The sequence below is a fragment of the Esox lucius genome, chromosome 7, assembly GCF_011004845.1.
Source record: "Esox lucius isolate fEsoLuc1 chromosome 7, fEsoLuc1.pri, whole genome shotgun sequence".
Lineage (NCBI taxonomy): Eukaryota > Metazoa > Chordata > Actinopteri > Esociformes > Esocidae > Esox > Esox lucius.
The window spans coordinates 17,185,903-17,201,216 of NC_047575.1; the positions used below are offsets into that span (position 1 = coordinate 17,185,903).

At 45.7% G+C, this 15,314-nt stretch overlaps 1 protein-coding gene across 7 annotated transcripts in view; it reads left to right on the forward strand.

The window, feature by feature from the left end:
* Positions 1 to 15,314, forward strand: part of LOC105028669 (RNA-binding protein Musashi homolog 2) — a 235,808-nt gene that overhangs the window by 169,081 nt on the left and 51,413 nt on the right. For all 7 annotated transcript variants that reach the window (XM_010901558.3, XM_010901559.3, XM_020048298.2 and 4 more), the window contains exon 8: positions 4,256 to 4,338. In XM_010901558.3, coding sequence (XP_010899860.1) covers positions 4,256 to 4,338 — 83 coding nt within the window. The remainder of the gene's footprint in view (positions 1 to 4,255; positions 4,339 to 15,314) is intronic.

Here is a 15,314-nt window from a genome sequence, read left to right on the forward strand (position 1 = left end):
GCCTAGTGTTGACGAATGTTGGGCCAGTAAACTGAAGGTCAATGGCTTTAACATCCTAGCTGAATGAGTGAAATCCCCTGTCATTTTGTCCCTGAACATTACAGTAAACCCTAATGGCTCCCAGGTTGTTGCTTTCAATACGAATCGGTTCTTTGCATACTGAAAATACGTACAGTTTGTTATGTTTGCAACTGTGTTATCTCAGCAGTTATTTTTATGGTTGTTTAAACCAAATACTGTTACTTTATGCAACATTAAACATATGGCTCAAGTTGACCCTTTTCTACTGTAAATGACATCTTAAGTTTTTGAACATAATTATCCTTTTTGCCGGACCACGTAAGCGGTGTCTCTTACTGAGCGAGCGAGCAAGCGAGTGACTGACTGACTCACTACCCCTTGTTAAATAGTGCAGCAGTTAGAGACGCAGACATTCAACCAATAGGTCCCGCCTTCGCATCTCGTTACAGTCAAAGCAAATGCATCAGGATTTGTTCCGGATAGATAACAACTTTGCTGGCTACAAACTATCAGGAGTTAATAAGCCTAATATAAAACTGTTCACGGTTATATTGCTACTATTTTTGGTGGATAATCAAAGTACGTATTCATGCATGCTTTTTGGGTCAAGATAGACAAAAATGTTGCTGGCTGCAACCTTCCGTAGCTACAGTGGATATAAAAAGTCTACTCACCCCTGTTAAAATGCCAGGTTCTTGTGATGTAAAAGAATGAGACAAAGATAAATCATGTCAGAACATTTTCCACCTTTAATGTGACCTATAATGTGAACAATTCAATTGAAAAACAAACTGAAATCTTTGAGGGGGAAAAATAAAAACTCACAATAACCTGGTTGCATAAGTGTGCAAAAACAAATACTTTGTTGAAGCCCCTTTTGATTTTATTACAGCACTCATTATTTTTGGGTTGGAGTCTATTAGCATGGCACATCTTGACGTGGCAATATTTGCCCAATCTTTTTTGCAAAAGTGCTCCAAATCTGTCACATTGCGACGTCATCTCCTGTGCACAGCCCTCTTCAGATCACCCCACAGATGTTCAATTGGATTCAGGTCTGGGGTCTGGCTGGGCCATTCCAAAATCTTCTTCTGGTGAAGCCATGCTTTTGTGGATTTGGATGTGTGCTTTGGGTCGTTGTCGTGCTGAAAGGTAAACCTCATCTTCAGCTTTCTAATGGACGCCTGAAGGTTTTGCCAAAATTGCCTGGTACATAATTCCCTCCACCCTGACAAAGGCCCCGGTTCCAGATGAAGAAAAACAGCCCCAAAGCATGATGTTGCCACCACCATGCTTCACTGTGGGTATGGTGTTCTTTGGGTGATGTGTAGTGTTGTTTTTGCGCCAAACATACCTTTTGGAACTATGGCCAAAAAGTTCAACCTTGGTTTTATCAGACCATAACACATTTTCCCATGTGCTTTTGGGAGACTTGATATTTGTTTTTGAAAACTTCAGCTGGGCTTAAATGTTGTTCTTTGTAAGAAAAGGCTTCCATCTTGCCACCCTACCCCATAGCCCATTCATATGAAGAATACAGGGATGTCCAGTTCTTGGTAATGTCTTTGTTGTGCCATATTTTCTCCACTTGATGATCACTGTCTTCACTGTGTTCCATGGTATATCTAATGCTTTGGAAATTCTTTTGTACCCTTCTCATAACTGATATCTATTCCTCTGATGCTTTGGAAGCTCTCTGCGGACCATTGCATTTGCTCTGAGATACAACAAAATAAAATTCAGGAAAATCCTACTAGAATAGCTGAACTTTATTTGTGATTAATCAGTGTCACTTTAAATGATGGCAGGTGTGTAATGACTTCTATTTAACATGAGTTTGAATGTGATTGGTTAATTCTGAACACAGAAGTGGGTGTGCACACTTATGCAACCAGGTTATTGTAAGGTTTTTGTTTTTCATTTTCCCCCTCGAAGATTTCTGTTTGTTTTTCAATTGAATTGTTCACATTACAGGTCACATTAAAAGTGGAAAAGGTTCTGACATGATTTATCTTTGTCTCATTCTTTTACATCACAAAACTTGGGGTGTGTAGACTTTTACATCCACTGTTCTTTATAGTAAGTCTAAAATAAAACTGATTATATGGCGACTCATTCTGGTGGATTTTCGAAGTAAGCGCCCGTGCATGATTATTGGGGTAATATAGGCTCAATCATAACCCCTTGGGCAGTAAAGGAGTAGCGATTTCCAATGATTCTCTCGTCACCTATATTGATTGTCATTCACGAAATGTGCCATGAAATAGCTTTGGCTGTGTTAAGTTCATATTCAGTCTCACTAGCAATTGCTCAAATAATATGACTATTCCAGGTAGTAAGTTAGATACTAGTAAGCCTATTAATGCCTAATAATATGTATGTAGAATATTACATATTTTTATTCAACAGGGGTTGAGTATCTTTGTCTTTTTTTTTTATGATAACAGAGTTACAGATTTTGTCAACATTACAATGTGTGTTGTTTTTATGTGATACGTTTTAGGGTAGTGTATGTCAAACGCTATTGAATCAGGTAGGTCTCCGCAAGGTGAAATTCCACTGAGTCTGGTTTCAGAACGGTACAAATCATATCAGAATGCCATCATGGGTTCCTGAGTTGAACTGTATAGAAATGCACAGATATACATTTTTCATTAAAAAGGAAGTATAAAAGGGAAGCCCGCAATAAACTATTAGGTAAAACATATATTTAATACATGAAAATGATGTATTTTATTATATGTATGATTCTGTCCCACACTGTATTTTAGTCAAATTTCACTTGTTAATTCCTGACAGAATCCTGAGGGACCTGCAAGAATCACAGGACTCCCATTACCACATCAACCTCTACATCACATCACAGCATAGTTTAGTCTGGTACATTACAGTTATGGATTCCCTGTCATGGTCTGTGATGATTGGCAAATCAAAAGCCACATCACATTCAGTATGTCCCAATGTATCTTAAGCCAAATATAGTGACTGGATCATGGTGTCTTGTCAGCTCATTATAATGACTTGATTGTGGTGTGTCTCTTATTATTATTTTTACTGGATCACAATTGCTCTCTTCAACCCATTGCAATGATTGGATTAAGGTGTGTCTCTATTGATTGGATCACAGAATGTCTCCAATAACTGGATCACAACGTGTCTCTAATGACTGGATCACAGTGTCCCTAATGACTGGATCATTGAGTGTCTCTAATGACTGGATCACAATTTGTCTCTTCAGCCCATTTTAATGACCGGATCACGGTTTGTCTCTTCAGCCCATTATAATGATTGGATCACGGTTTGTCTCTTCAGAAAATTATTATGACTGGACCACGGTTTGTCTCTTCAGCCCATTATAATGACTGGATCATGGTTTGTCTCTTCAGCCCATTATAATGACTGTGTGTGGGGATCTAGGAGCTCCTCCCATTTGTGTCCATTTGTTTATCCAGCAGTCAAACAGTGTGGTTGTTTATGACACTGTGTTTTTAAGCCCAGGCAGAAATGATCTTCATACATCAGTCAGTCTGCTGAACAGCAGATTGTTGCAATTCATTCCTACTTGTTCTTTTATCCCAATTTCCTTGTATTTCCATGGTAGCTCTTCCTTTGTAACACAATGCAATAGAAAATAATTTTCCCTTTGAACCCACACCATAAAGAAGGCAGATTGCTTTGTGCGTCAGTCATCAAAACAGCAGAGGAAAGAGCATAGCTGTTCCCTGGTGTGCCAAGGCTGCAATGGTCTCCTTGGTATGTGAAAGGGTTAAGCTTTTATCTTATAAATACCCCCAAAATCCCACGGTCATTGACACATTCAGATATGCCGAGTCCAGCATTTACATAAAAACGAGGGCTTGTTATACAGTGAAATTTCAATGAAGGGAACACAAGATGCATTTAATGAAATTCGGGTCCTAGCTCCCATGAATCTCATTAAACGGGCTTTGTGCTGTTTTTCCATCTTCTCTTTGTGGAGAAGGTCCTCCAATGCCTCTAATAATGTCTGAGATTTCATCATATTCCTGATTTAAAGAAGACAATGTCTGCCTTGTTCAGTTGTTCGTGGCAGTGCTCACACCATTCGACCTGCAGAAGACGGGGGCCCACAGAGTTTCTTCGTGTAGCTCATGATAATCATCAGGCCTGTGGTGCGTTTTCTTTTAGTGACTGAAATGTGAAAGTCCCCCTACCTAACTACCCCCCCCCCCCCCTCTTGTCTCTCCCTGCACAGGATTTGGCTTTGTAACTTTCGAGAGTGAAGACGTCGTAGAGAAAGTCTGTGAAATTCATTTTCATGAAATCAATAATAAAATGGTAAGTCCACTCTTTGAAATTCCTTGATGTTAAAGGATTCATGTTACATTTCCTTTTTTAATGCCGTGTTAATAATGTGCGTGTGTGTTCTCATGCATGCCTACCTATGTGCCGGTGTGCACGAGTGTGTGTGCCCGTGGGTTTGTGTGCACTTGCACATGCTGGTGCACTCCGTGGGTCTCTTGAGACAGGATGTCAGTGGTGTGTGTACTGCCCAGAAACCCTGAGATTGTGTGTGAGTTCTGGCTGTCAGGTTAAGGGACTGGTGAGGGGAACCTGTCAGTCTCCTCAGCCGACACCCACCCATACCCCACACAGACACCTTGTGCGCTGGCCAGCCTTAGGAAGAGCGTTGTTGGGACGGCTTTGGCAGAGGAACAGTTCATCAACTGGGAGTTTGAGACTTCCAAAAAGGCCCAGTGGTGTGACTTTGCACTGCCTGAACAAAGTCTGAAGTTAACGGTCCGTCCACGAGGTAATTAGATGGATCGTCATCGGCCCAAACAAACAGAGCTGTTCCATCCCTTTTATTAACACATGTCATGTTGATGGACAGCAGTCTAGTGGCTGTGAGGTTGTGACACCTCTGGTTCTCCGCGTCAATGGTACTGTGCTGTTCAGTGGTCTGTGTCGGTCTGTGGTCTGTGTTGCTCCATGCTCTGTGTTGGTTTGTGGTCCGTTGTGGTCTGTGCTGGCTCTATGTATCACTGAATGGGTTTGACCTCCTTCCTATACTGTGGTCTCCTTCAAGGCCATTGGAGCTGACTGACAAGGGACAGTGTAGTAGAAACGGTTCCACTGGGGACGGGCTCGTCTGTGCATGACCCTTAGTCAGCACACTGTGACAGTCCCTGCTGATCAGAGCCTCCCAGAGGAATTAGATGAGGGGAGTGGGGAGGAGATGAGAGGAGCGGAGAGGGGTGCAGAGGAGAGACAGTCCTGGTGATCCGAGCTGAGATCAGATATTGTAGTCATTCTAATCCTCCTCCAATCCTCCTCCGTCCCTCCGTACTCTCTCCTCTTTTTATCCGTCACAGACAAGCTGCTCCTTGAGCCCAGGGACAGACACCGTGTCTGCCTGCAGATCTATGAGACCAAGACAATGCTATTGATTTTTGTATGATATTGCATCAAATGGTTTCATCGTTAAGGGAGCACCAAGCCAGGGCTGCCATTTCCCTGCAGGGGTTCGGAGGTTCGTTCCTGCTGCCCTCCGACTGGCTGGATTGAATTGGACTAGCTGGGAATTGCAGGGTTTTGTTATCATCAGATGAGCAAATTTAGAGAGAAGTAGGAGAATGTAAGCTACTTCAAATGCTCCTTTTAAATATAGGTTATTAGTCTTGTTGAAAAAGTCAGAAGTTGATTTGCTGTTTTGTCTCTGTACTGCAATGAGATGGTTGAGGAGCGTCTGAGGGAGAACAGAGGGGAGGGGGTCGAAGAGTTCCAGGGAGTTCAGCAAAGCTGCTTCCAAGCTGCTGCTTCTTTTCTGTCAGAATCGTTTGGTGGAGCTTCAGACCGAAGCTATCTCTGAAGCCTAATCTGCTAACAGCCTGCACTGTGTTCATCTGACTTCCACTCATCGTTATTATCATGATTATTATTTAGTAAACTCCCGCCGTCCCATATTCTGGCTGTTTTAGTGTCATCATGTGTTTTGAAGCCTCTCATCTCAGTCTCCTACCATCTGTCTCGTGTTGGAAGCCTTTCTTTAAATAGAGGAGACACTTAAGTCAGGGCCGGGCCCCGCTCTGGGGGGAGGCATCAGGTCCAGAGCGGGTGGCCACCAGGGAAGGGTCTGCTAGTGTGGCAAAGGGTCTGCTAGTGTGGCAGACAGTTGAGGTGAGGATGAAGCATGCGTCGCCCTAGCCAGGATTCCTCTCACCGCCCGGCGCCGCCTGCCTTTGATTTCCGCTCTGGGCACACACAGCCACCCATAAAACATTCAGCAGACTTTTCCTCCGCCGCCAGGAGAGTGGGGGGGGGGGGGGGGGGTACTCTCCTCAAATCCAAACGTCCCACTTTGGCCCCGCAGAGCCCGACAGAGTGCTGACATCTGGGAGAACAGGAGGGGGGGGGATGAGGCAGGGAAGATAAAAAAAAGGCTGAGGTTTTTTCCTTAGTAGTATAGGAGGATTTCTTTTCAGGATTTCATATCTATATTCACACAATTAAGTAATTTCTGAAATAGACATCAGTTCCCTTTAAAACCTGTGATTTTAGATAATTTATGGATATCCACTGGACAGGACTATAATATTAAGAGCTATAATAATACCCCCTGGTGCCATCCCTTTAAGATACCTTTAAGAGGACCTGCCTCTCTAATTGACAGCATAACACAGACAGGAGGCAGATAGACAAACAGCCACATACACACACCCACACACACTCACTAGTCTTTACCTGGGAAAGTACATTACCTCCTGCCCCAAGGGGAACTCCTCCGCCCCATCGCTCTGGGGTCAGCAACCTTGATTTTAAATCTAAAATCAATTCTGTTGTTGAAGGAGCCGCACAAGAAATTAGAGCCCTTTTCAAACGCTGTAGTGGCACCATCTGATATTCACCACTGTGGATAGCAGTCAGATCAAATAACCATGAAATCTGACGTTGAGGGGTCACAGACAGTTGACTGGACTCAGATTGTAAAGTGCCAGGGCAGCGAGTGCGCAAAAAGGTGAGGCAAAAGCTCAAGGAAAACCAAGCAGCGACAAACAACAGGTACAATTATAGTTTGTCCTTTCTATTTAGGAGAAAACGTAGCAGCACCTCACGGTCAGCGAGGTAGACAGAACAATTCTCTGAGAGGTTCAGGTGAAACAGGGACAGACATATAGATGACATCATTAGTGATGGGGAACGGGTGTGTCCGTGGGGTTCACTGCTGCCGTCCGTCTCCAGTCGGCGGTTAGAACGCTGCTGCAGCGTCGGAAAGGGTGCGAGCATGCAGCCCCATGCAGAGCAGCTGTTGCACTGGTGAAGTTGCAGGGAAAATCGACCGCAGTGAATGTTGACCAAATACGTTGTCGGCGGCTACTTTTTTATTGAAATACCTTCCAACAAAGAAGATTTTGCTCTCTAGTCCATCCCCTTTAGACCCGGCAAGAAATGAACAATGAAATAGATCCACAAGTATTGTGCAGACTAAAGGTTTTGTTTGTATTCAGAATGTATTATAGTGCTTTAACTTGAAACAAAGTGCTGTTCATTTTTTATTTACTTTTTTTTATTACAATTAAAAGAGAATCTAAAACGTTATGAATCACTCCAGACATTTTGTCATCTGCTACCTGTTGCTTCATTAACCTCAGTAGACAGGGGGCCTTAAAATGTAGAATATAATAATTATTTGCAATAAATAGCCAGGGAGCCGCAGACGGCTGGTCACGGAGCCACAAGCGGCTTCAGAGCCGTGGGTTGCCAACCCACCCTGACCCTGGTTCACTGTCTCAGGGGTCTGGTGACGGCTGGTGTCAGTGCACATTGAGACGTGATCTAACCAGTGTGTTTCTGTACTCCACCATGTGAGTGGATCCTGGAGGACTTACTCAATCGCCCAGGGTTCACGTGTGGTGCAGCACAGCCCTGCACTCAGGACGGGATATTTATAGCTGGTTTGACGTAGTGGAAGAATGTGGATGTCCTTCTGACCCAGTGAAACTATCCCCCTCTCTTCTCTCTGCCCCACCCACTGGGGGGGGGCTTCTGGTGAGCCCCTGCCTGCCTCCTTGGGAAGTCCCATGTCAGGGTGACATGCTGAAATTCCTGCCTGGCTGCACTCATCTACCCAGGCCTTGATCCGCTGGCTGGCTAGAGAAGGACTGGGTCTGCGCTGGAGGAAGGGCGGAGCTGAGGAAAGCCCCACCTCTCCCTCCCACTCTTTTTATCTATCTCCCTCCTTCCTCTCTTTTTCTCTTGCATTTCTCTCAGCGCTCATAGCCTTTCAGCGCTGATTGCTGTTGCGCCCCCCAGGGCAGGAGAGAATCAGGAGTGAGAGAGTGATTGAGAAAATGGTCCCCACTCTCTTTTTCTCTATGTCTGTCTCAATGGGCTCCTGATCACCAGCTCCCTCTCTGGTTGTTATGGCGTGAGTTGTGCCTCATCTGCGAGGCGGCCGTGAGACAGAGGCTGAACGACAATAAGGTTCCTCCACATCTCCCTGCACATCTCCCTCCACAGTTCCCTCCACATCTCCCTGCACATCTCCCTCCACATCTCCCTGCACATCTCCCTCCACATCTCTCTCCACATCTTCCTGCACATCTCCCTCCACATCTCCCTCCACAGTTCCCTCCACAGTTCCCTCCACATCTCCCTCCACATCTCCCTCCACATCTCCCTGCATATCTCCCTGCATATCTCCCTGCACATCTCCCTGCACATCTCCCTGCACATCTCCCTCCACATCTCCCTCCACATCTCCCTCCACAGTTCCCTCCACATCTCCCTCCACATCTCCCTCCACAGTTCCCTCCACAGTTCCCTCCACAGTTCCCTCCACATCTCCCTGTAGATCTCCAGGTGGCCCCTGAATATCGCCACCTGCCTTACTGCACGGCCATTATTCATTAGACCGGTTGTTGGTGGGTGAGGAGCAGGTCAGTGTAGAGTGTAGGAGACAGTAGTGGGGCAGTAAGTGGACTAACCATAGTCTTCGCTGTGGAACCTCAGGTTTTGTTGTCCCACTTTAGTTCCTGCAGTGGCACTGTGGTGTTTCTAGTGGGACGGTGGTCTTGTCGCATCAACGCAGTCTCTGTAGTGGAACGACAGGTCTCGCAGGTGGAACCAGGATGCCGCGTTCCGCGGGTCCTCTGAGATGGTCCGGCGCGACACCGTTAGAATCTGACAGCGTTTCAGCACCAGTGTGACATTTATCAAGAGACAGAGATTGTCATCCATTTGTGCAAACTTGTGAGCTGGACCTAATGGGCTGCTGTTGGTCATGCTGATGAGCCTTGATGGATGACTTGCAGAAATGGCCAGGAATGATGAGGGAGGGAGTGACACGCTGTCTGTCAGTCAGTCAGCAGAACACACACACACACATTACATGCCACACTGCAGCGCCTCTGACAGATGGAACTTCTCAGACACACACTCCACTTTAAGGAAACACTGATTTTGGGGCTCTCGGGGAGGCACAGTGTTCATTTTGGTTTGCGTTAATCATGATATTCAATGTTTCTTAAAAATCACGATGCATTGCTTTTTGACAAAAAGCCTTGTTGACCTTTTCTCGTCTGGTTCCCGCTTCTTGAGTGTCTTGGGTTTTGTTTGGCGCTGCTTTGAGTGGAGTTTGAGTGGCCATACCCCATGTCTGAGGAGAGAGATATGGCTCACTGAGGAACAGTGTCAAAGAAACACAAGGAGACTATTGGAGTTTAGTGTTGGAAGCCCATTAGTAACATAATATTACCAGCCTTCTGTTGGATATGAGATGATTCCAATCAGTATGTTGTAACAGAGTTAGTTATAACCTGGTGAAAATGTTAACACCAAAAACAGTGGACGTGAGAGGCACGTTTAGAACAGGAGACAACAGCTGCTCTAACTCTGGCTCTGGGTCTGACCTTGTCAACGTGACAGAACACAAGCAAGGTTTTGAAGCGAAGCTCTTCTAATGTGAGTTGCTGTAGCACAGGGGACATTGCAGGCTGAGGCGCTGAAGTGTCAGAGACAGGGAGGTGTTGAGAGACAGACAGATGCAATTCTATACAAAGCCTCAACACAATTTGACCACGCTGTGAATTATTTGTGGAAGGTATAAACTAGAAATGTCGACAACAATGCCGATACAGTTGTTTTTGGCAACCGACCTGTTGATGATTTCAGTGAAGTCTTGCCTCTGGTTTAGTATGAGTATGTTGAGGCATTTGACACACTAGGCTCTGTGACTTGGACTCTAAAGTCCTTGTGCACAATGTTGACTTGGCTGAAACAACGACAGGGAAACTCAAAAAGAAGTTGTTAAGTTGACTTCCATTGGCAGAACTCAGGATTCCTCATAATAGTTCCCGAAAAGCATTGTTTTGTAAAAATCATGAGTCTGTAATCTAACTCAATGTTCGTAATGCCTACATTCCTGGATTGTTGGCTACCGGTTGTGAAAGTGAAGCTGCCAAACTAAAATTATTTCCCAAAAATTATTGTTTGTTTCATGTATGTGGGCCCCATGTCACTAAAAGCAGACACTTTTTTGAACTTGGAATTTAAACTCAGGTGTGATAGTGATTATAATTATACATTATGCACATATAAACAACATATTTCTCAGGTAAAAAAAAAAGGGAAAAACTGCAAGTCCTAATTGTAACATTTAACACCAAATGTTACTTCTAAGATTTCATCAAAGATTTATTTAAGGATTCATGTTGTAGATTTTGGATCCCAGGCTGTGTTAAAGAACCCGAAGATGGTTCCACGTTGCTGGCTTATCTCACTGAGTAGTTTAGCAAACCACTCCCACCTCTTATTATGCACATGTGCAGAAATAGCTACCTCAAATGTGCGTGCCACCAAGATTGGGAGATTTTATTTTGTATATTTGTCTTTAGGAGGGTATCGTATGAACATTCCTTAATTTTTTTCAGGACAAATACTATCTCATCTCTATCAAAAAGGGATGAGAGAAATCGAATCTGTGCTCAAGGGCTTCACACTTCAGCATTCCTGTTGGATTTCTGCCACACTGCTCTGTTGCGAAGCAGTAGGCAAACAGCTCCTTAAATGTATTGTGTTTGTGTTTATCCGTGTAATATGCTGTATAAATCCAGCATCAATTCCTGTGTTAGAGGTGAAGGTCTATCAATAATGCACACCGTCTCTCATGTCATTTACTTCAAGTTGTAGGGGGAGTTCTGCTCTTGTGGTTTACCGGGACCTTTCTCATAACTTTCAGCAGCGCAGGTCCGCCCTGTCATCACCGTTGGAGAGTCTAGACTTATGAGGGACCAGTGAGGTGGGTTAGATGCTGCAGAGTTGATGGCAGGTCACGGTTGCCCACCCTCTCTGTGACTAGAGTCATCCAGGCATCCCTCCAATCGAAGCAATGATCTCTGGTCTCTCCGCCTCCCCGTGTGAATGCATAATAAACACCTATCAAGTAGTGGCTCAGATCTCTAGATGGGAGTAGTGTGCTTTTAAAATGGATCCATATTGGTTTCAGTGAACTGCTCCAAGGTAATGTTCTTAAATGTGTCATTTATGATATTCCTCAGTAGAGAATGATAACTGCCGCAGGGATGAACTTTCTGTTAGTAGTCAATTTCTCTGTCGGGTCCCCTGACATGGCTAACCAATTACTGTAGAGCAGGGAGGGAGGGAGAGGCAGTGAGACAGGCAGTCAGGCTGGCAGTGAGGTAGGCATCGAGTGAGGCAGGCGATAAGGCAGGCAGGCAGGCAGGCAGTGAGGCAGACAGGTTGTGAGGGAGGCAGGCAGTGAGGCACCCAGCCTCTGAGGCAGTGAGGCAGACAGGCAGTGAAGCAGTGTGGCAGGCAGGCCAATATCCAGGCAGCACAGTCTCCAGGCAGCACAGACTGGGGCAGGAGGCTGAATATTACAGGAATGACTACATGCTCAATATGGAAACAGGGAGATACACAGATTCAGATGATAGAGGATTTGAATGGAATCAATATTTGGGCCATATAGTTTTAGATGGATGTAATATAAGTTTGTCCTATAGACATTCTTATACTTTCTCGCTGTGTGAGGGGATACATTTTCTTGTTGTTCTTTAAAAAACACAAGTTTGTTGTTTCAAACCCATGTAAAAATGCTCTTAGGACTAGGGACATTGGAATGTCTGCCACATAATAACCAATAGTCACAGACCCCACGTTTACACCTCTCCCTTTCATTCATTCTAGAGGTAGCATTGAATAGATGTTTCATATTTTTTCTGTTCTTTTAAGAAAATAAATATGGTTAATATCAGAGTTGTGGATGTAGCTAAGATATTGATGAGGTGACCTTCACCATGTGGATGCAACACATTTATTACATCATACACCAGCAAACGTTGTTCTTGTTGTAATTTTCCCCCAAATTCTTCATGCTTCTCTTTTCGTGGTTCAGTCTTCTAACAAAGGACGTCACCCTTTGCTAGCTATTACACTACTCCATGTTTGGCTGTATAATTGCATGCACCAAAATGAGGTGGCATATCTTAATGTTCTTCCTTGATTTACTTTGGGGATAAGTGTTCATTACCCAGCATTTAAAAGACCTGAAAATCCGATTTTAGAAGAAGAAAAATATTTTGTCTCACCCCTGCTCAGAGAGATGTAGTCACAAAGAAGCTTGGTACGGGAAGGCGAAGAAGGTTTTTAGGATGTTCTTTTGCTGTTAGACTTATCTTCAATTTCACCACAGACATCCTTTTTAATTACTAAATGAGAATAGTCAGTGCATGGCAATCCTGGTTACCATAGTCTCAGTGTCTGGGGGTTTCACTGTGGCATGGGGAAACTTGACTCAAAACCGTCTAAGGGTTGTGTGGACATGTCTTGTCACGACTGCTTGTGGTTGTTGTGAATCACAAGACATTTTGAATCGGCATTAAAGCATTACGACAACATCGTATCTTCAGGTTCCTGGCAGTTCCCAGTGTTGTTGTCTTTGGCACACACGCACAGAAAATAAGCTTTTGTGCTACATATGCTAATTCAGTCCGATTCTCTTGGTCAGACTCTCCTGGATGGACTGTTAAAGCATAATGATGTGTGCACTGGGTTCGACGTGATCTCACCCTTTAAATGACCTTCAGCGTAAATACTCTGCTGTCAAATGGCTGTGAGCTCATTTATGGAATAATCCCATGGCCCCTGCCCACCGGCTTGGCATCACTCAGCTGACGGGCGTGTTCACCCCATTCACTGTTTTTTACTGTTCACGGCATCACTCAGCTGACGGCCGTGTTCATCCCATTCACTGCTTTTTACTGTTCACGGCATCACTCAGCTGACGGGCGTGTTCACCCCATTCACTGCTTTTTACTGTTCACGGCATCACTCAGCTGACGGGCGTGTTCACCCCATTCACTGCTTTTTACTGTTCACGGCATCACTCAGCTGACAGGCGTGTTCACCCCATTCACTGCTTTTTACTGTTCAGCTGGAACTTGGAAGGCTATAGTGGATGAGTCATTTGGTTTCTTGTCTCCAGTTCTCCGGTCCTTTAGACTGATAAAGTCCTCTCAGTAGAGGAGGGAACGCTGCTGCCAACTCGTGACCTCCCTCTGTGCACTGGCCGGCAAGGCATGCACCCCCACGCCCACCGCAGGCCTTACAACAGGCCGACACGCCCACATACCTCCCCAGAACACCCACAAGGTTAATGTGAATGAGAGATCTATTCAGAAGGTCATGAATGCTGGGTAAATCCTGCCCCCTCAGTTTGGCACTGTGTCAGCTGGGTTTCAGAGACGGTGATGCTTATTAACGTTATCTATGCCGTTATCTATCAAAGTGGGCCGTCATAGAAGCACTGCTATATGGGACTATGAGGACAATAAAAGAGGCAATGCTTGTGGGCTGAAGATCGTGGAGTTTGGATGTGTGTGTGTACCCAGTGACGAGCTCGGCCTCTCTCCCAGACAGGCGGCTTTAATGGAGTCATGATGTCAAAGTCAACGCCGAGGCTGCTGGGTAATAGTCTTTAACACTGGGCTGTGTGTTGATGAGGTAGGAGGACGCCCTGGAAGAGAGTCTTAGTCGTGATGTGTCCTCTCCTTGCCCGTCTCACCCCCCACATCTCTTTGTGGACGCAGGACAGGACTCATGCATTCACCACCAAGCGCCCAGCTCATAATTAACCAATGACAGGAAACCATCCCCACTGAATAAAGGACACACTACAACCACACCCGGCTGAGTCGCCGCGACAACCCAGGGGGAGGCACCCTGGACCAGGCCATGTAGTCGGACGAGGCCCGGACCAGCCTGGAGCTGACAGTGAGTTGTCTGGTCTATCGAGGGACAGAGGAGGTCCTCGTGGACAGAGGAGGTCCTGTGCAGCTAAATACCACCATACCTGCCATAACCCACTGAGCAGAAAGTGTGTGTAGCAGTGTGTGCAGGTGTGCGGGAGAGACTTTTAATGGTCCTATTTGTCCTGCCTGGTTCCTCTTCACTCAGTACGGAGGTCATTCCCTGACAATTAGGCCCCTGCTGCACTCTTACGCTCGGCTCCGCTCCGCTCCCCCCTCCCCACCCCCTCCCACAGTTACAGGTATTTAACCTCCCATTTGCTTTGATTGGAAAATGATGGCAGTCTGAAAATTGGCGCTCTCGCTAGGTAGAAAGCGTAGAGAGGCACAAATGAGGGTGAGAGAATGGATCGGCGTCACCAGCCAGGAGAGCAGGAGCCCATGATGGCTACAAAGGGCTTTTCAGCAAAGGAACGGACACTTTCTGTGGCCTCTGCTTTTCTTTTTGAGTGGCTGTGACCACTTTTCCTTTCTCCAGACTTCAGATCGAGAAGGTTCTGGTCGTGTGTGAAACTGTATGTTCTGTACCTGGGGCAGTCACAGAGGACTCTACGCACTGGTGAGTTTCAATCATGGGCTCTCTATCGAATAATGTGCGAGTCCCCTTGCATGGTAGCTGGCAGACAGGCAGTCAAATGTATGTTCTTCTTCAGCGACTCGGTCTTCTTTAATGGCCCGGCCATGCAGCAGCCCCTGGTCTTAGCGATTTCGCACTGAACCCCCTCACTTCAGAGATAGCGGGCTCTCGCACTCGCACAGGGCGGTTTTATTCAAATGCAGCGCGCGGCCACACTCCAAACACTGTTACACCGCAGCTATTATTTTAACACCGCAGCCTTCACACTTACGCCCGTCCCGGCAACTGTTACTCGAACTCAGCAACTGGCGCCGCATAACGACGCTGTTTAATATACAGCAGGCCGTTTCCGCGCCGGAGGATTGGCGAAGGAAGGCGCCTCCCGAGCGTGTCAGAGCAAAGGTGCC